Here is a 19,759-nt window from a genome sequence, read left to right as displayed (position 1 = left end):
TCCAGCTCAGGTGTTTCTTTCAGAATGTTTTAAAAGCTTAAACATTGTGTCGTTTGGTCCGATCGCACAGGGGCAACGCCATTTTTAACGGCAACCAAGGCGGCGTGTACATTTTCGGTGACGGCCGGGGCCTCATCGAAGGGAACGACATCTACGGCAACGCCCTGGCGGGAATCCAGATCAGGACCAACAGCTGTCCTATTGTGCGGCACAACAAGATCCACGACGGCCAACACGGCGGCATATACGTGGTAAACCTTCGGATCATATTCAGCCGTTACACTTTTTAAAGATTTTAATCTCAGTGGCTATTCCCTACTCTGTCATTTGGGAAAGCTAATGGTGTCCTGTGGTTTGTTGTGTGCGGCGTAGCATGAAAAAGGACAGGGAGTCATAGAGGAGAACGAGGTGTACAGCAACACTCTGGCAGGCGTGTGGGTGACGACGGGCAGCATGCCAGTACTGAGGAGGAACAGGATCCACAGCGGGAAGCAGGTGAGGCGGCAGCCCGCGATATTTAAACCATGAGGGGCAAATATAAAGGCGCTGACAAGATCCACTAAAAAAAAACAAAAGATGTTGTGTTTTGCTTCTTAGGAGGCTCTCAAACAGATTTGCATTTGATAAACCTCATCTTGGGCTCTAGAAAAACTTAAAATGTTTTTTTTATTTATTTATTTATTTATATTTCTTTGCTAGGTCTTAAGTGATTTTAGATTGATCTTGTATTTATTGCGTCTACCTTCAGTTTCTTTCTTTCTAATACACTCATTTGAACTTGCTGGCTGAAGAGTCGTGTCAAGATATCCACTGGCTGTTTTGTCATGGAAATATTTTGTATTTGCAAGATTTGGGTTGAAAACAAGGATTTCAAAAGTCAGGAAAAACTTTTTGTCAGTAGATATTAGGGGCAAAAACACACCAGCAATGTGTGAAGCCCTCAGAGTTAAACCTTCGTCCCTCGTGGCATTTTTATGTTGAGGACATTACCACTGCAGCATTTTTTTTTCTATTTTCATTCCCTGGTGCTTAAATCCTTTCAAAAATGTCACATTTATTGTTTGCAACCTGTTTATTTATTCCATGTTTTGTATATCAACTAATTTGCATCGTTAAAGAACGACTCCCAAAGACTGGGAGTGGGTAAAAAAAAAAAATAACGAGGACTGGCAACATTCATAAAAATTAAAACACAGTAATTTTGGAGGAGCAAATATTTTATAAAAATTACAAAAAATAAAAGATTAATATTGCTCCCAGTTTATTTATTTTTTTAACTCTGAAGAGGATGAAGATAAACATCTTTCAATCTCTTAAAAGTGGTCTATATGGAGTTAGAAATCTATAAAATGTGGAATATTTTCATGTTGAAGACCAAAGTTAATGGCGGCACTCAGTAAAAGATGAATGATGTTGCTGCATAATATTTCTTTGGCAACATTTAAAACACCATCTTTTTTTTGGCTTAAACTGGTGCCCTTGGGTGTTTTTTGATTCTTGTCTCGGTAAACATGTAGTCGTTCATTTTCTGTCAGAGTAAAAGCTTTTTTTTTTTTTTTTTTTTTTTTGTTGGTGTTTTGTGCATTTTACTGAACAGCAGAAAATGAAATCCTAATATTGGTTATTGAAACAGGTTGGGGTGTACTTCTACGACAACGGCCACGGTGTCCTGGAGGACAACGATATCTACAATCACATGTACTCTGGGGTGCAGATAAGGTTTGTTGGGGAAAAATAAGTCAGATTTTTCCGACTTTAAGTCTGGTGTCATACAGACTGAAAGGATGATCCAGTGAGCGCTCACCCACGTTGTTTTTCTTCTGGACAGGACCGGCAGCAATCCCAAAATCAGACGGAACAAGATCTGGGGCGGCCAGAACGGCGGCATTTTGGTTTACAACTCAGGTGGGAAGCTCCGTTACCGACACAATGCTTTAATAACGCCACTAATCATTCTACTCTTCAGAAATCACCTTTAATCGTTCTTGGCTTTTCAGGCTTAGGGTTCATTGAGGACAACGAGATCTTTGACAACGCGATGGCGGGAGTGTGGATCAAAACAGACAGCAACCCCACGCTGCGGAGGAACAAGATCCATGACGGCAGAGATGGAGGGATCTGTATATTCAACGGAGGAAGAGGTAGTCACACCGATTTTTATTTTATGTATTCATTTCTTTCCTGCGTTTTTCCACAGCGGTAGCTTTGAAAATTAAAGTCCCTTTAAGCTTCATGCTTGCTCAGTATGAGGGATTGCTGCAAAGCCATGGACAATGCAGACGACTCTCCCTGTGGCTCTACGGTTCTCCAGGAGTGAATGCTGCTTGTCAAGACTTTGAAGCAATCAACTGGTTCCCTTTTATATAGGAAATGTTTTGACCAATCTGTATATTATGATTGAATTTAACTTTGTAAAGTGCCTCGAGAAGACATGTTTCATGAATTGGCGCTAAATAAATCAAATTTAATTTTTTTGTTTTTACCTTTGTGAAGGCCTGCTAGAAGAGAACGACATCTTCAGAAATGCCCAAGCAGGCGTTCTCATTAGCACCAACAGTCACCCCACGCTGAGGAAAAACCGGATATTTGACGGCTTCGCTGCAGGTGGGGAACACGCGCACACAGGCGGCGGATGCCCTTCAATGCCATTTCTGTGATTTTTCTAACTTGTTCTTTTGTTTTTAAATGTAAGGTATTGAGATTACCAACCACGCCACAGCGACCCTGGAAGGCAATCAGATCTTCAACAATCGTTTTGGGGGACTGTTCCTCGCATCCGGCGTCAACGTCACAATGAAAGGTGCTCAGAAGGTCAAATGCTCGCATCCTGCCGCTGTCAATCAGATCTTCACGTTTGAATCTCTTTTATCTCCCAGATAATAAAATCCAGAACAATCAAGACGCCATTGAAAAGGCTGTGAGCAGAGGTCAGTGCCTGTACAAGATTTCGAGTTACACCAGCTACCCGATGCACGATTTCTACAGGTAACAATCCCCCCCGCCCCCAAACTGGGGGACAGTCGGGATCTCTCACTGCTTTTGTGTTTTTCTTCCGGTGATGACTGATTGTTGGTGTGCACAGGTGTCACACCTGCAACACGACAGACCGCAACGCCATTTGTGTGAACTGTATCAAGAAGTGTCACCAAGGACACGATGTGGAGTTCATCAGACATGACAGGTGGGCGCTTTTAGACTTAGACTTTCTTTATTGTCATTTTGTATGCACAGAGTACATACAGAACGAAATTTCGTTTTCATACAGCTCAGAAAAATTGCAGTAACTCTACAGGATACCTTGCAGTGAATTACAGTACAGGATAAAAATGCAGTAATAAATCGCAGTTCAGTTACAGGATAAGTTCCAATTGACCTCCGGGTAAAGTGCAGCAGTGAACAGTAGGCAGTTGAAATGTAAACAAATGTAAACATGCAGTAAGTTTCCAATAAAGTGCAGCAGTGATTCAACAGTGGACAGTTGCATTGTAAACAATTATGCCGTAATTCCGGATAAAGTGCAGCAGTGATATTGGAGACTAAGAGTTGAGCAGCATTTATAATGCTGGATAAGGATACGATACAAATGTGCAAATTAGCGAGTGTGGTACACAGTCCATTTTATACTTCAGCAGTTCAACAGTCTGATGGCAGCAGGGAAAAAGCTTTTGCAGAACCCGGTGGTCCTGCAGCGGATGCTGTGGAACCTCTTCCCAGAGGGCAGCAGGGAGAACAGTTCATGGTGGGGGTGTGAGGGGTCCTTGATGATGTTATGGGCTCGGGACACATCGCTGCAATGAAATGTCTTTAATGGAGGGAAGAGGAGCCCCGATGATCTCTTCTGCTGTCCTCACGTTCTTGCAGTCGGAGGCACTGCAGCCTCCACACCACACAGAGAGACAGCTGGTCAGAATGCTCTCTATGGTGCTTCTGTAGAAGGTCTTAAGGATGGGCGGGGGCAGACGGGCTCTCCTCATCCTCCACAGAAAGTACAGTCGCTTTTGTGCCCTCTTCATTTTCCATCTTTTGCTGTGCCGTTTCAGCGGGAGCTGTCAAACCTGCGTTGAAATTAAGACGCTCAGTGCGACCCAGGTGTCTAAAAGCAACGTAGAAGTCAGTAAAGCTTTCGAAGGCGCATCAGCGCAGCTACAAACATAAGCTACCGCTAGCTGTTAGCTTTACTACGACAGCAGCGCGTGTATTCTGGTCGTTAAATTTTACTTTTATGTTTTGGTTGGAAATACGGTGCCTTGAAAACGTATTTGTTGCTTGTTGAAGAACAGCCACAAACAAAACAATAAGCTTAAATTACGCAGTGGTGGACTCTAACTAGGTTGGTGTTAGAATAAGGAAGGCTGAATCCAAATGCACACCGCCTCTTCATCAGTCATGATGAAATGGCTTCTTTCTGCTTTTTAAGTTGATCTGTCTGATTAAAATCTCAGTAAAACCACGGTGAGGTTTCTGTTCCAGGTCACCTTTTTTTAAATAGTGGGCGTTCTGCTTCTAAACATCATTACTAATCAGGGCTCTGCCAAATATAAGACAATGAAAATGAGCCGGATGACATGTCTCTGTAAAACGCAGCACGAGGAACTTTATTTAGGTCAGATCTGGCTGATAAGGGATGGCGGTCGTCTCGTTCTGTATCTATGAGCATATCCAGCTTTCTGCCTGCCATAGTTGAATGACGGCAGGACTTTGTCACGTTCTCCTGTTCGGTATGAATCAGTCTAATGGCGAGAAATAAAGACAGGCTTTTTTATTTTATTTACTTTGTAGACTATTTGGCTCAATCCAAGGACTGAGTAGTCCTTTTATTGGTCTGAGTAAAAAAGTCTGTAAGGAGGGAGGTAGGAAAATTAGCATCTATGCTTCCTCTCGCGGCTAGCTTTGCCTAGGTACCCCGCCACATAAGAACCCTTAAGGTGTCCCACAATCTGTGCCGTGATGACATATCAGCATAGCCCCCCCCCCCCCCCCCCCCCCACGGAAATCAACAAAAATGTCCGAACTAAAGAGATTCTGTGCAGTTTAGTTCATTTTAGGATGGCTGTAGGCCCGGATTTGACTCGTCGTCCATGTGTGTTTCCATCAAGTAATGACGTCTGAGTTAAAGGCTGTCTGAATTCAACACAGCAGTATGAAGCTCCTTTCCTCCCCATGAAAGTTAAAGGAACAGGAGCTAGAAGGTGTTATTAAGGGTAGTCAGGTGGAGGCATAGTATAAAAGTATTTTTCAAAACAGAATACCTATTCAGTAATCTGGTTAAAAGTCCTGTTTTGTTAGCAAACATCCAAATGCATCAAGTCGAACCTTGGCTGTCACATTGCAAAAACTGAACTAAAAATAAGTACAATTTTCTTAAAATGAGTGTATCTGTCCTTGATTTGAGCAGGTAAATAAGATTATCTGCCAATGGAATAAGATTTTTGCACCTAAAATTGGAACAACTCATCTCCGTCGTCTTATTTCAAGTGCAGGATGTCTAATTATCTTATTTTAGGGGTCAAAATACTCATTCCATTGGCAGATATCATTTACCTGCTCAAATCAAGGAAAAACCCCCAAATTTTAAGAACATTTTACTTATTTTAAGGTCTGTTTATGCAGTGCATTAAGTGTTATGTATCATAGGTTTACTTTTTCATTCATTTTCCATCATGAATAATAACAAATGACTTTTTATTTTTATCCCATCAATACCACTTTTACCAATTTATTTTTGGACGGGTTAAAAAACACATTTCACTTTCTTCCCCCTCCCATATATGCAAATTTAAATTATCAGTAAATATATCTATTCTCTTACTAGAAAACCATAAAAGGTGAAATTTTCTAGCCGATTGAAAAATGCACTTTGAATAGAAGTCAAGAGGCAAAAACAATGCTGAAGCAACACAGACTGATCTAAGTATTGAGAAAAAAAATTCAAATGTATAATTTATCCAAACTGTACCTTTCCATGATTTACGCCATTCACATCCACAGTGATACTAAAAGGTTAAATAACCAAATCTGTTTCTTTACAGCTTAAATACACTGAATATTATGCATTTAATATCCAGCATCGCATTTGTCCGGTTTCTGAATTTTGATTTAATCCACCACCGCGTCCCGTTTTTTTCTTCCCACAGGTTCTTCTGCGACTGCGGAGCGGGGACGCTGTCGAATCCGTGCACGTTAGCCGGGGAGCCGACCCACGACACGGACACGTTGTACGACTCCGCTCCTCCTATAGAGTCCAACACGCTGCAGCACAACTGAGCGCCAGAACCCGAGGTCCCTCAGCGCCTCCGCTCCCAATCGACATCGGACACTTTTAGTTGTGCAAAGCAGAAGAGGAAGCCCCGAACTATTATACAGGTTCACTTTTGGCTTAAAAATAAAACACTTGGGACGTGAAAAAGCTAAATGATGTTAAGAGAGCAGGGGGGAAAAAGAGAGAAAAAAAAAAAGCAGTTTTTGAAGATGGATGCCTCACTTTTTCTTAAACAAGACAGCAGTGGAAGAGAGGAGAGCAGCTGACTCAGGGTTTGTGGGTGGGTGGGTTGAGCCGGTCAGACGGACAGACGCCGCCGTCGCTCATCGTCCTCAAAGGAGCGAGAGAACAAGATCCCACGGCGACGTAAAGACGCGGCGACTCCACATCCGAGGGGGAAAAATGTCCCACACGCAACGATGCTTCCACCACTTGGGCGACCGACGTGCTCGTATTCAACGTACGGGAGGAAAAAAAAAAAAAAAAATGACCTAGCACTTCAGCTTTTTTGTTTTTTTTTTTCCTTCTCAAGACGACTGTTTATTTGGTTTTATGCTTTTGTGTAGTTTTGTATTTTCATGCAAAAATCTTACTGTACTTGAATGTCTTTATTTTATTATTAAATGTTTTTTTTTTTGTTTTTGTTATTCCCCCCCCCCCCCCCCCCAGAATTGCTGTAATTATACTCATGTCGCAGTATCTAACTTCTTTCTGTGAAAGAGATCAGAGAAAAGAGGAAAAACACTAAACTTTTTTTATTTTATTTCCAGCAATGTTTTTTTTTTTTTTTTTCAGCAGGAAAACTGATGCCGAAATGTGCTTTGACAAGACTGGTGTACCTTGTTGAAAGCAACCATCTGTCAGCTGTGGTTTTACGTATTTCTATGCACATCCTTCATTTTTTTTTTTTTTTTCTAAGTCTGTTTGCTGAACATCGTCTCTTACAGCCATGACAGCTAATTTAATCCAAAACGACGATTTATTTACACATCTGGTGGGAAAACATTTTAAATGCTTCCAGGTCCTTCTGTAAGTTTGACTAAATCTGTTTACATCTGGTCCTGTTTTTAGTTGTTTTTTTTAAAATTGCTTTTAATATCAAATGCCCTGTTTTTTTTTTTTTACATCAGCAAAATTAAAAGCAGCAAGTCTTGTAAAAGCATCATTTTCAGGACTTTTCAGTTTTTCCCAATGTTGCTGGACAATTGAACAGCTTTTGCTCTACAGAAGCTGAGACAAGTATCTATATACAGCGCTTTATGGTTTCATGGCCCCCCCCTCCTTTCATTCATGTGTACTGGTGATTGTGGATTTCTCATACAGACTGAAAATGTATGCATGTATCATAACATCTAGACTTAATATATTGTGAAGTATTCAATAACCGTTATGTAGGCGCTAGTGTGAATTAAAAGGGTTTAATTTCCTAGATGAAACATTGTCATTTTTTTAAAATAAACTTTATTAGATCATTGCAGTAGTGTTTATTTCCCCCCACCCTGGTGTGCTGAACAGAACAAAAAAAGAAAGCAGCAACAGCTGCGCGTGAGGAAACTACAGGGTGTGGAGCAGCTGAACGAGCGAAGTGAAGCGAGCGTTGTCCGGCGCGCCGTCCTCAGCAAACTGGCAGAGCTTTCTGCGGGGAGAGGAGACCGTTAGCCTGAGAGCGCCACATGGGGTTCCAGCACTGAGCTATATTATACACTGGAGTGCTGATTTTGCCGAAAAACTGAAGTCACTGGCCGCCATCTTGCTACTCCCTACTCTCACAGGATTTGGTTGCAACAACAAAGCAGTTTTCTGGCTGTGTGAAAACGTTTCACTGGTAATTCTACAGTCAGTGGATGTACTAACACTATCAACTACTAGAAAATTAGGTGCTGAAATATTTTACATGTTATTCATATTAAATATATATATATTTATAAGTATATATATGTATACACATGTGTAAATATGTTTTTGTATATTGTTATTTATAAATGTTAAACATATATATTTAAATGAATAAAATGCAAAATATTTCAGCACATGACTTTCTCAGTACTTGATATTTTTAGAACATAAAAGTATATGGCATTTGACATTTTAAAAGTTTTAAGCCCCCCTGAACATGAGAAAATCCTCGTTATTCGATGCTGTAGCGCACATATTCCCTAGTTACTGCAGGAAAATAGGGAGTACCAATATGGCGGCTGGTGGCTTCAAAGCGACTCGTTCTAACAGACGGCGATTAGCACTCCAGTGTATAATATAGCTCAGTGGGTTCCAGACGTCAACGCCTACCTGAACAGCCTCAGGCTGATGGTGCTTTTCTCAAACTCTCTGGCCTTCCTGTGCCCGGACTGGATGACCTCCTCTGGCAGGTTGGCGAGGCGAGCGGCGTTGAACCCGTAACTCTTTGGACAGGCGCCGCTGACGAACTTGTAGAGGAACGTGATCGTTTCCTGACTCGGATCCTCGCATTCGTTCTCCACCATGCACGCCTGGAAGGTGACAAATCATCCGGCTCAAACGTTAAAAAAAAAAGGGGACTCTAGTCACGCAGCTCACAGGTGGATTTGTTGGGGGTAGGAAAAAAAAAAAAAAAAAGGCGAGCGCACAAGAAACCTTCGCAACGTCTACACAGAGTTTCAGGAAGCAGTTTGTGGCCAGATGAGGGATGCAGCTGCTCTGCAGTCTAGAGGAAGCCACCAACTGTTTATGATCCTTGGTTATTGCTTCACTAATTTCACAACGCTTTAAAGCCCATTTTCACCACGTGAAATTAATTACCTGGGACATTTAGAACTCTTAAGTGTGAGATTCACCAGAACTTTCATTTTTTAGAGCAAATAATCCATTTAAACATTTAGATTTAAGAGGGTGTTTCGTCTGAAAGTAGATCGACTGCTTAAAGTCATGCCGTGTTGTGATTATATTTCATAATTAGGATCAAGAGAACTTTAAAAAAAAAATATTTGGGACATAAAAGAAATCTAAATATGAAATTAAATGTCAAAAATCATGATTTAAATAAAATAGTACAAATATGATTTTAAATGTAAACGAAAACCAGTTTTGACAGCAAGTAATAGGGGGTTTTCAGGTGACGTCACGCTCACGTGACTACTCAGCGCGTCCGCCATATTGGGTGGCAGTCGTTTCGCACCGTTGACCTGCATTGTATGACGCCTTAGGCAGTATTGGAAGTGAACAATGGTGAAAACGTGTTTAATGGTTGGTTGCACGGCCCGTGGAGGTGGAGATCAACGCTTTCTATCGCCTACCAGCCGTAATAGTGAATCAGTGTGAAAAAAAAAAACAGCTGTCTGAACAACGCCGTCACCTATGGCTGACACGGATATCCAGGTCCGATTTGGACGGTGTTAAGCTGGAATACGCCAGAGTCTGCGGTGCTCACTTTGTCACAGGTAATTAACTGTTAAGTATTTAAAACATATAAGAAGAATATATTAATAATAGGGCTTGGGCGTTATGACTTATTACTTCCCGCGGCTGTCATGTTGACTGCCTCCGCCGCCTCTACTGCCTATGACTACCGCGTACTGTACTCCCTCTCTCAGCCGTGTTTTAATTTGATTAATTTCACCTTAACTTGAATTTAACCATGGTAAACCGTTGCTGTATTGTGGGCTGTAACAGCGCAACACATGATCGCCGTGGTAAAAACATAGAAACGGGTTAACTTTCCACCGCTTTCCTGCCTGGAGGCGCAACCACGGAGTACAAGTGTCAGAGATAACAAAGAGTCGTCGGCCCGCTTGGATCGCGGTTGTAAGTCGACCGAACATAACTTTCCACAGTATCCCGATGTCAATGAGAGTGTGTTCTAAACGTTTGAAACACATAGCAGCAAGTTAAAAGTACATTACATGCGCGAGTGGTTGTTAGCGCTAACGGTTAGCAGCTACTAAACTAGCATGTGCCAGAGCCCGTCTGAGCGCAGCTTACCTTTGAACGAGTTGCTGTGTTCCCACTGTTTGCTGGCTTTATGATCTGCAGCTCCTACCGGCGCCAATACGGTAAATACAACTTAATTTTGCACTGGTCATTGTTCTGCTTAAATAATTAAAGCCGCGAGCGGCGTCGATCGGCCCTGCAGCCAAGCGCCTTCGCAGAAGCTGTCACGCATTTTCGTCGGATTGTTTACATTTTTACCATCTTATTAAAACTCACCCGTCCACGTATGATGGCGATTTCCTTCATGTACATAACTTCTACATCTCGTACCCAACCAGATGTCAACTGGTTGTGAGCCTCTAGATCCTTGTAAGCTCTCATTTCATCAAGACTGTGCAGAGGGTTTTCACTGAACACCAGGCAATGCACTATATCGCCGTGCTCTATATTTGGCCAATCATCTGGATTAGTGCTAAACAAGGCACCGTGGAGGGCATACGGGTCCATATGGTCGATCACGGAACATTTCCTCAGATATACGTCCTTATCTGGTCGCTCTAGCGTGCCTGCGTACTTATCCATTCGCAATATGATATGATAATATGCCACCCAAGATGGCGGACCGGAAGCTGGCCAGTGACATCACTGAAAACCCCCTATTTTGATTTGCAGTCAAAACCTTTAATTTCATTCATAGACTATAAATCTTCTAATTATGACTACGGCAGTTGGGACCTTGGATTTAACGCCTATAAACCTATTTTTATGCCACCTTAAGAAAAATAAAAAGGTATAATTTTGTCTTTCAAAGTTATAACCATGAGTTTGAATGTGAAATACAGCTTTAAAAATGTAACCCTCGACTAAAAGGTCTTATGAATTCAAAATCTTATAACATCCCAAATGTTTTTCAACATAAGGAAACTTTTAGTCTTTAGTTTTTATATTATCCACGTGAAAACCTGATTCTTTTAAATATGGCGCAGGCAGACACGATACCATAAAAGATGTAAATCATGACATCGATCAAAGCGTATATCAGATATTTGCCTTGGTGCGGCGCTGCATATATCACATATATGGCGCTTTAACCTGAGCCTCTCAACACGTACCATGTGACCCAGTCGCACGGCGGGACTCTTTGCGTAGTCCTCCACCAGCGAGTGGTAATGCGTGGAGAAGAGCGTGCGGCAGCAGATCTTCTCAGCAAGCTCCTTCACCACAGCGCTGGCGATTGCTGTGCCATCATACGTGGCGGTGCCCCTTCCTGCAACGAGCCACAGCCTAATGAGTCACAGTGACGGGGGCTGGGGGGGGGGACAAAGCTGCTCCATAAGCAGGAAGCCTTGCCTAGTTCGTCCAGGAGCACCAGCGAGTGCCGAGTGGCGTGGTGCAATATGCTGGCCGTCTCGCTCAGCTCCACGTAGAAGGTGCTCTCGCCTGCAGAGAGAGGAGACGCTAGCTTAGGCTGCGATTAATCGGTTGAGAACATTATTTGCCCGTTAAAGGTGCAGGGGGGGAGGGGACGTTACCGGCCATGATTCGATCCGAGGCTCCCAGCCGAGTGAAGATCCGATCGACTGGCGTAAAGCGAAGGCTCTCGGCTGGTACGTAGCATCCGAGCTGAGCGAGAATAATCACAAGTCCGCACTGTAAGAAAGAAAACAAAAGTTTATCAATAAACACCAGCAGAGAACACTAAAATGTCAAAATATCCACGCAGGGAACGGAAAAACAAGCGCACCTGTCGCATGAGGGTAGACTTGCCCCCCATGTTGGGTCCCGTGACGAGGACACACCTGGCGTCGCTTTCCCCGTTCCCACGGCACCCGATGAAGACGTCGTTGGGGATGAAGTCGTCCCCGAAAAACGTCTTGGTCACACAGGGGTGACGGGATCCGACGAGGTCGATGAAGGGCGCGGCGGCGTGGTGGTCTTCCTCTGGGAGCACCACCTGGGGTCTGGTCATGGGCCCGTCTCCACCCTGACTGTAGCGGGAGAACGCCAGCAGCACGTCTGCGGGCCGCAAAGACACTTAGAATCAGTCCTACGCCATTTAATATAAAGCTTCACGTGATGAAACACTTCTACAGAAACTAGGGCTGGGCGATAAATCGATTTAATGGATTTACAATTCTTTAAGATTTCATTTTTGGAAAATCTGGATTTTATTTTACCAATACACTCATTGGGTTTCCATGAAGAGAACAGCATGTGATACTGAATATATGTTTAGGCAAATGTATTGTCAAAATATTGTTAAGTAGAAACTTTTTTTTACCATAATACGAGGTACTTCATTTACTTATTTACTTTTTTTTTTAACTTAGTTTGAAGTTCACAAGTGCAGTGAAGCCTGTTCTTAACTCAACGTGTAATACCACTAGCAGCAAATGTTTTGTTATATTTTCATTGTTTATAATGGCACGGCTGCCATCTTGTTTTACATGTTTCACAGCTTGTTTTTAGTTGTCCCTGACGAAATGCTTGACATAAAAGGCAAGGTTTTAAAATAATTTCTTTAATTTCTTTTTATGAAACAAATCAATTAATCGGATTTGGTGTGATAAAATCGGAGATTTATTTTTTAATCCATATCCACCAGCCTTAACAGAAACCAGGAGCATAACCGTTTTAGAAGAAAATGTCAAATGTGATTCTAAATAAGCCAAATTTTCCTCACAACTCTTATTTCCGTTATGATGGGGAGGACGCTAAACTGAAGGATGGACAAGTGGAGAGATAGAAGCAAAGAGGGCAGTATGGAAATACCAATACTTTCCCTTAATCCTAATTTCTGTGAAATTACTTGATTTCCTACTTTTTCCTCAATCCGCTTTGTCTGAGGAACACCATCGTTGATTTGAACTACAGAGAAAATGCAATCCACCATTTATTAGTCATAAAACTGTTTTCAAAAACAGTTTTGAACCAAAGTTCAAATAAAGTGTAACCGATGGGGGCGTGGTTTCTTACCGAGCACGGCCATGCACTCCACTGCAGTCTTCCAGTCGCCGTAGTTCTTGTCGAAGTTGTAGAAGAGCCTCCTCATGCAGTCCTTCAGCGCCGCGTCCCTCTTCTCCTCCAGGCCCTGCAGCTCCGAGAAGAGCCGCTCGCTCTCCTTCGTCACGTAGCGCCTCCAGCCTTTCTTCGTGGACTTCACCTCGTACTCTTCGGGGATGTTCCTCTCCGACACGCTGTCGGGAACCTCCATCTGGAAGCGGTTCCGCCCGGTTCCCCAGTAGGCCATGCTCTTACAGCCCAGCCTCTTCCTCTGCCTCTCCAGGTAGTCCTGCAGGTCCCGCTCACGGCTCTTGATCCCCGCCAGCGCCTGGTCGTAGTCCGGGTCGAAGCCGGCTTTAGGGGTGATGACGCCGGTGGTGCGTGCCTTCTGGTGGTCGAAGGCCGTCTCCCAGCGCTGCAGCTCCGCGGAGAGGTCGGGGAAGAGGCCGCTCCCTTCGCTCTTCAGGCTCACGATCTGCCGAAGCAGCGCGGAGCGAAAGCCGCCCGACACCGGAGCGAAAGCCGAAGTGATCTCCTGCATGGTTTTGAAACCCTCCAGCGCCGAGAGGAAGTCGGCTATCTTGCGCTTGCTGTACGTGACCTCCTCGTAGAGGACGGCCCTGGAGTCGGGGTGGTCCGGGCCCTTCAGGGGCGTGCCGATGCCGTGGATCTTACTCAGGAGCCGCTCCAGATCCGGCAGCTTCTTCAGCAGCTCCGTGACCTCCGTCGCCGTCGCCTGAGCCCCCATCAGGTCCTCCGCCGCGTCCAGCCGGTCGCCGACGGACGCGGGGTTACACAGGGGAGCGCAGAGCCACTGCTTCAGCAGCCGCTTGCCGAACGGCGTGCAGCAGGTGTCCAGGCGCTCCAGCAGGGTCCCCTCGCTGCCCCCGCAGCCGTTCTGGAAGATTTCCAGGTTGGCCAGCGTCACGCCGTCCAGGACCATCCGCTGACGGGTCTGGGAGAACGAAGCGGCCGCTTTCTCCAGCTCCACGTCGACGGGGACGTATTCCTCGAAGTTGGCCATGGAGAGCAGCTCTTTGTCCACCAGACACTTCTTCAGGTAGAAGACGCAGCCGCCCAGCGCGGACAGAGCCAACTCGTAGCCTTCCTTGGGGGTCAGCGACAAGGAGTCGCTCTCCGAGGTCATGCGCTTCAGGAGCGGCGGGAGAAAGCCGCCCGATTCCTCCCCAGACGTCTCCTCGAAGTAATTCTCCTCCGCGAGGGTTTTCAGAGTCTTCTGGGCGTCCCAGAACTGGGACCCGGCGTTCAGCCCCTCCTGCAGGGCGGAGGACAGAGACGCCTTGAGGATCTTGCGGGTCTCGGCGGACGGGTTGCCCTTCTCGTAGAGCACCTCGGCGGGCGGGAAGCGCGCGATCAGGGTGCGCAGCCGCGAGCAGTGGCGGTCGTCCGGGAACTGGCCGAGGTGGAAACACCCCACCGACGTGTCGGCGAAGCACACGCCGTAGCTGCGCTGCCGACCGGAGCTCTCGTCTTCGGCCCTCTCCTTCACGACGAGGAGGAACCTGCTCTGGCTCTCCGACGGCGCGCCGTCCAGCACGCTGTAGGTCTGCGTGCCGCGGGTGATGACGCGGCACACCTCCCGCCTGACGACGCGGTCGTACTTGGTGGGCCTGGCCAGCGTCTTGCAGCGCGCCTCCATCATCTCCGGCGTCTCCGTCTGCTCCACGCGGGCCACCTTGTAGCCCTTCTGCACCAGCACGTCCGAGAAGCGCGCGAAGCCGATCTCCGGGAAGCCGGAGTGCGCCCAGCTGCCCTTCATGAACGTCAGCCCCAGCTCGTTGACGGCCACCACCGCGTCCATGTGGTACAGCTCGTAGAACTTGCCCACCTTGTAGAAAAGCACGGTGTCGAACATCCCCGCCTTCAGCTGCCACCAGCGGCGCATCCCGGGGGTGACCCTGTTGAGGAAGTCTTCGGGGACGTACAGGGTGGTGGGATCGTAGTCGTCCTCGCTCTGACGCCGTCTTTTACCGTCTTTCCTCCTGCCGTCCTGCAGCCACTCCAGCTTCTCGTGGTCCCAGGTGGTGCCGCCGCCGCCGGCCCCCGCTCCGTTGGCCTGGCTGTCGAAGCTGTCGGGGGCCGAGAAGGCGGACAGGCGGGACTTGGTGTCCGCGGCGATGGCAGCTGGAGCTCGTTTAGGCGCGGCAGACGGCGCGGCGGAGGGTGCCTTGGCTTTCTTGCCCACAGACTTCTCCGCGGGGCGTTTGCGCTTCACAGGCTTGACCGGGCTGTCGGGTTCGGACTCCTGGCTGCTCTCCTTCTCCTCCTCCTCGCTGCTCACCGTCGCCTCTTCCTCCTCCTCTTCCTCGCTGCCGGACGCAGCTTGATCTGGCTTGAAGTCTTCGTCTGATTCGTCGCTGTCCGAGGCCACGACGATGCGCCGGCGCTTGGCTTTGCTTCCTTTGTCGGCGGAAGAACGGAGAGAGTGCCGGCTGCCGCTGGGTGGCTTCACTTCCTCGCTCTTCTTCTCATCGCCATCGCTGACCTCTTCGTCGGTCACTGTTGACTTGTCAACCTAAAAGTAAATATATAAGAACTATGTTGCTTATTAGAATATAAAGACAATATAACTAGAAAACATGCATCGACAAACTGCATTTAACATACAGTGCAAGCGAAATCGCTTGAAAGTACAGCAACGCTTTTCAAAATGCACGGCAGATTACGCTTGCTGTGATATTTGTGACGTGAGGTGCAAGGCCAGCGGCAGGAATATGTCTAATCTGAGGTGATCCCTGGTCACTGCTAACCTGACCCTACCCAGATGTATTTCGCTCCGCCTAGCTCCACTCACATACATCTGGGACACCGCCATAGGAATTGCCTTTATTGAAGGCTGGGCCTTATAAAAAATCCTTGCATATGATTGGATAAGCCACTTGTCTGTCATCTTTATTGACGTGCTATTTAAACCACTCACACCGAAGCTAACCCGTGACGCTATGAGAGCAACGCAGGAAATAAGAAAACTTGCCAAATCCGGTCGGGAGAAGGGCGAAAACATGGTTTCCACCAACAAAAGCCTTCAGAGCCGTTCTCTGATGTTCTTTTAATGAAACAATATCAGGTAGATTGGACAACACGGAAGAAATAGCAGCATCAATGTTAACGCTTGCTTCCTCGATGCGAGCCGCCATTGTTGTCTGAATCAAAACAGTCTCACGTCACGGTCGCTTCTCCACTACGTCACATCTATGAAACTCCAGCCCTGCGTCCTGATTGGCTAGACAATAAAATTGGTTGAAGAAATCACTCTCTATGGGAGAGGTCCCAGATGGATGTGAGTGAAGCTAGGCAGAGCAACATCAATCTGGCTAGAGTCAGGTTAGTGGATTCAGGCAATGTGATAAAATTCATAAATTTAGTTTTTTTAGGTTCATTTCTAGAGTCAAACAAGCTTATATTTTGAGAAATTAATGTTAAACAGGAAAGTTTGGAGATTTTATTAATAAACTAACATTTATTACAACATAAACACACTAAAGTACTGAAAACAGGTACCGTTAATTACTGGTATCGATTCATAGGTACCGTATTGATTCAAACGTGAAAGGTAGCCATCCCCATACAGCGCTAATGCTAGAAGTTCACACACACTCATCATTGATGTCTTTCAATAACACTCTAGTCAGAACCGTCTCCCTCCTAAGAAATAGAAGAGGTCAGGATGTTTGGGAACAAACAAAGCTCTGGTCTATCAGAAGCTGCTGGGACACCAGTGTCCTCGTCTCCAACGTCCATCAACCTGGACAAACCAAGAAAGCAGCATGTGCACCAAAACCAACACTTCTAGGACGCTGAGACAAGCAGGTGTCCAAACACCTTCAGGACGATGGCTTTATGGTCAATCATGAGAAAATTAGAGCCAAAACCAGACCTGTGCTTGTGGGACTCAAGGTGACTCAATGGGGCTTTTATCTGGTTAAAAACAAGTTTAATAAAAAAAGAAAAAACAGAAATAATCATTTTAGACGCCTAGAGGAAGTGTTTGGTCTCTCTGGAACCTCATATAAGACATTTAACCACATATTAGTAAGAGCGCGTGTATATTTAGAGAAAATGGACAATAAACTGAAACATTTCCAATCAGTTTTTGTTTTTAAGGTACACTGAAGTTGTTTGTTAAAAGCCAATAAATTCACGTCTATGATGTGTGTATATAAACTCCTGACTAGCAGTGCGTTCAGGAATATGCTCTACATACAGTCACCTCCATGTCTTCTTCCTCTTCGTCGTCCTCCTCTTCCTCATCAGATGGATCCGTGCAGAGCGGCATCTTTAATCTCTTTTCAGCGCTGTCAAAGATAAATTTATCAGCCAGCTCCATGGCACGGCGGATCACGGGTTTGCAGCTGAAGAACACGCCGCCGGGTTTGACGTCGCTGCTGTCGGACCCTACAGACAGCACAGCGACAATCGCTGTTACCCACACAATCACTCACAACAGGCTTTAGAATAAAGCAACCTTGCTTTAATCACGGCACTAGCCGACCTTGGTACTCTCTGACGTATTTGGTGCTGACCCATCCTCTAGTCGGAGGCTCGTCAAAGAAATGAACGTGCATGCGCTGATCTCGGCCTCGGCCCCTCATCTGCTGGCCCGTCAGAGGTTGAGGCACCACCATGCACGGCCACCAGGGGTGGCCCTCCAGTTTGGCCCACACCAGGGCTCCAGCTGCGAATGGGCATGTGGAGCTGTCGAAGAGAGAAATAAGGAGTCACAGACAAGTTAAAAATGTGTCAGACAGACATTAAACTCTTCAGGGATCGTCTTCCTGTTGGAATGTCCGATTGCATCCAGTCGTCTCACTCATCTGCTGATGTCAGGTAAAGCTAGGGCTGGACGATATAAGAAAAAAAAAAAAGAGCATGTCGATAAAATAGAAATCATATTGTATTATCAATATCGATAGTTATCAACACAAGTGCAGTCCTGTCCATTTTATGCCGTTGTTTTGTGTCTTATTTTTAGATACAGACACACAAACACTGAATTCAAACTCAACTCTTTATTCAACCAACTTTTTACCATAACTATAAGTTTTTAAAAAGAAAGAAAAAAACGTGTGATCTCTGAACTCTTTGGAGGGGGCGGGGCTTGGTTCCTGGGTCTGCGTTGTTGAATGGTTGAGAGGATGTAATGACTAATATTGATCTACATGATAGGCTTGAAAGCAAAAGGAAGGAAAACTTTTCTATTGAACTTTACAAAAGGGAAGCCTAAATATTTGCGGTGCTCAAAGGCGCCAGTAACTCATAAGCCATACTTTTAACCCTTATTAATTTGTTGTCTCTGTATTTGACAAACAAAGGCAGAATCATGTTGCCATGTTGGAGTTACAGAGTGTTGGCACATGCAGGAAGCTGTGCTGAACTTTTTTTTTTTTTTTTTTTTTCCTCTTTCAAGGGTATTAAGCTCCTGCCCCAGTTAAAAGCAAAGTGTAAGACACGAATCACCTGGAAATTATAAACCCGTTTCCAGGCTTTTTTTAAAAAAAACTGTGTGTATGCAGGTGGATATAAAAAGCACGCGCAAACAAAATTAAGAAATTACTGTTGAAAAAAAGAATAAAACTTGCGTCTTTATTAAAATGTATCTATTGATACATTAATATGTATTACCACGTCTATCTTTGTTTAAGAGCAAAAAAAAAAAGTCTTTCGGCATGAAAACGGGTATTTATATACACATGGTGCTATGATTAATGACGTAGCATCCTTGGCACAAATACAAGTATTCGGGTGCTGCGCTTCTTTTTTTAATAGAGCTGGTTGCTTGTTTGTCTCATTATATCTGGCAACACTGCAGTTCCAGACTAGCTGCAGCCTTATCGATGAGTAGCCAGGTTAATAAATAATAAATACAGCATCATTGCATGTGGAGCTACAGCAACAACAACCCCCCATAATAATGTGTTATCAATAATTATGGCTCCGGTTTGGCTGCATGTGATGCAGACAAGTCATTTTTTTGCAGAGGCTTAGTTTTTATAAGCAACTTTTAAAGATACTGCAGAGCTGACATTTAACTGTGATGCTTTTGAAAGTTGCATTAAGTCATTTTCATATTTTTTTTTTTTTTTTTTGTAATTTCCTTTTAAATATATTATCCTGCCAAGTTTCTCCTCAGAAGGGAAAGGCGTTCGCAGGGACGCCAGGAACTACACGGCTCCAGACACCGACCTGACTCCGGTTGTGGCGGAGGCCTTGTCTCCGAACAGCTTCTTCAACCCTCCGCCTGCAGCCTTGGCGGCTCTGCTCTGTTTAGCTTTGCTGCTTTTGCTCCGCTGCTGCTGCTGCTGCGTCTGCCTGGCCTCCTCTTTGGGAGACGAGCTGGACTTCTCCACGGAGTTCGGCAGGTCCGCTTCGGCCGGGGAGGGACTCGGCTTCGGCTTCGGCTTGGAGACCGGCGGTGGAGACTTGGTGAAAAAGTTGAACAGTGAGCTTTGCTTGGCCATTTTTTTTTTTTTTTTATTTCTGCTAATCCCCCACAGGTAGAGTCCCACGGATCCTCCACTCGCCGCCGCCTAGCATCCAGCTACTCTGCGGCGCGAGCATCTCGCGGGAAACAAA

At 45.3% G+C, this 19,759-nt stretch overlaps 2 protein-coding genes across 3 annotated transcripts in view; one reads left to right on the top strand and one right to left on the bottom strand.

Moving 5' to 3' along the window:
- fbxo11a (F-box protein 11a) overlaps window positions 1-7,685 on the top strand; it is an 18,817-nt gene extending 11,132 nt beyond the window's left edge. Inside the window, exons 13-22 of the mRNA XM_036126736.1 lie at window positions 71-251; window positions 373-495; window positions 1,634-1,719; window positions 1,829-1,905; window positions 1,998-2,141; window positions 2,494-2,604; window positions 2,693-2,800; window positions 2,877-2,985; window positions 3,083-3,181; window positions 6,135-7,685. Coding sequence (XP_035982629.1) covers window positions 71-251; window positions 373-495; window positions 1,634-1,719; window positions 1,829-1,905; window positions 1,998-2,141; window positions 2,494-2,604; window positions 2,693-2,800; window positions 2,877-2,985; window positions 3,083-3,181; window positions 6,135-6,264 — 1,168 coding nt within the window. The 3' untranslated portion in view covers window positions 6,265-7,685. The remainder of the gene's footprint in view (window positions 1-70; window positions 252-372; window positions 496-1,633; window positions 1,720-1,828; window positions 1,906-1,997; window positions 2,142-2,493; window positions 2,605-2,692; window positions 2,801-2,876; window positions 2,986-3,082; window positions 3,182-6,134) is intronic.
- On the bottom strand, window positions 6,916-19,759 carry msh6 (mutS homolog 6 (E. coli)). Of its 2 annotated transcripts, none has more exons than XM_036126734.1 (10): window positions 19,370-19,759; window positions 17,679-17,881; window positions 17,391-17,581; window positions 13,139-15,701; window positions 11,907-12,178; window positions 11,695-11,812; window positions 11,513-11,602; window positions 11,275-11,429; window positions 8,546-8,745; window positions 6,916-7,895 (listed from the first exon to the last, which is right to left on the bottom strand). In XM_036126734.1, the coding sequence occupies exons 1-10, from the start codon at window positions 19,642-19,644 to the stop codon at window positions 7,814-7,816; spliced, it is 4,149 nt and encodes a 1,382-aa protein (XP_035982627.1). In that variant the 5' UTR covers window positions 19,645-19,759; the 3' UTR covers window positions 6,916-7,813. The 2 variants fall into 2 exon arrangements, with proteins under 2 accessions (XP_035982627.1, XP_035982628.1); XM_036126735.1 differs by having other exon boundaries at window positions 17,397-17,581.

This window comes from Fundulus heteroclitus, chromosome 22, assembly GCF_011125445.2.
Source record: "Fundulus heteroclitus isolate FHET01 chromosome 22, MU-UCD_Fhet_4.1, whole genome shotgun sequence".
Lineage (NCBI taxonomy): Eukaryota > Metazoa > Chordata > Actinopteri > Cyprinodontiformes > Fundulidae > Fundulus > Fundulus heteroclitus.
Note: the sequence above shows the minus strand (reverse complement) of the source record. Positions and strands in the feature narration are given on the sequence as shown.

Coding starts and splice junctions, on each gene's coding strand:
- msh6 (XM_036126734.1), bottom strand. CDS start 19,644: ATGGCCAAGCAAAGCTCACTGTTCAACTTTTTCACCAAGTCTCCACCG. Junction 11,430..11,512: donor GGTGCTCCTGGACGAACTAG/GCAAGGCTTCCT, acceptor GGCTCGTTGCAG/GAAGGGGCACCGCCACGTAT. Junction 8,746..11,274: donor CCGTGCGACTGGGTCACATG/GTACGTGTTGAG, acceptor GTCACCTTCCAG/GCGTGCATGGTGGAGAACGA.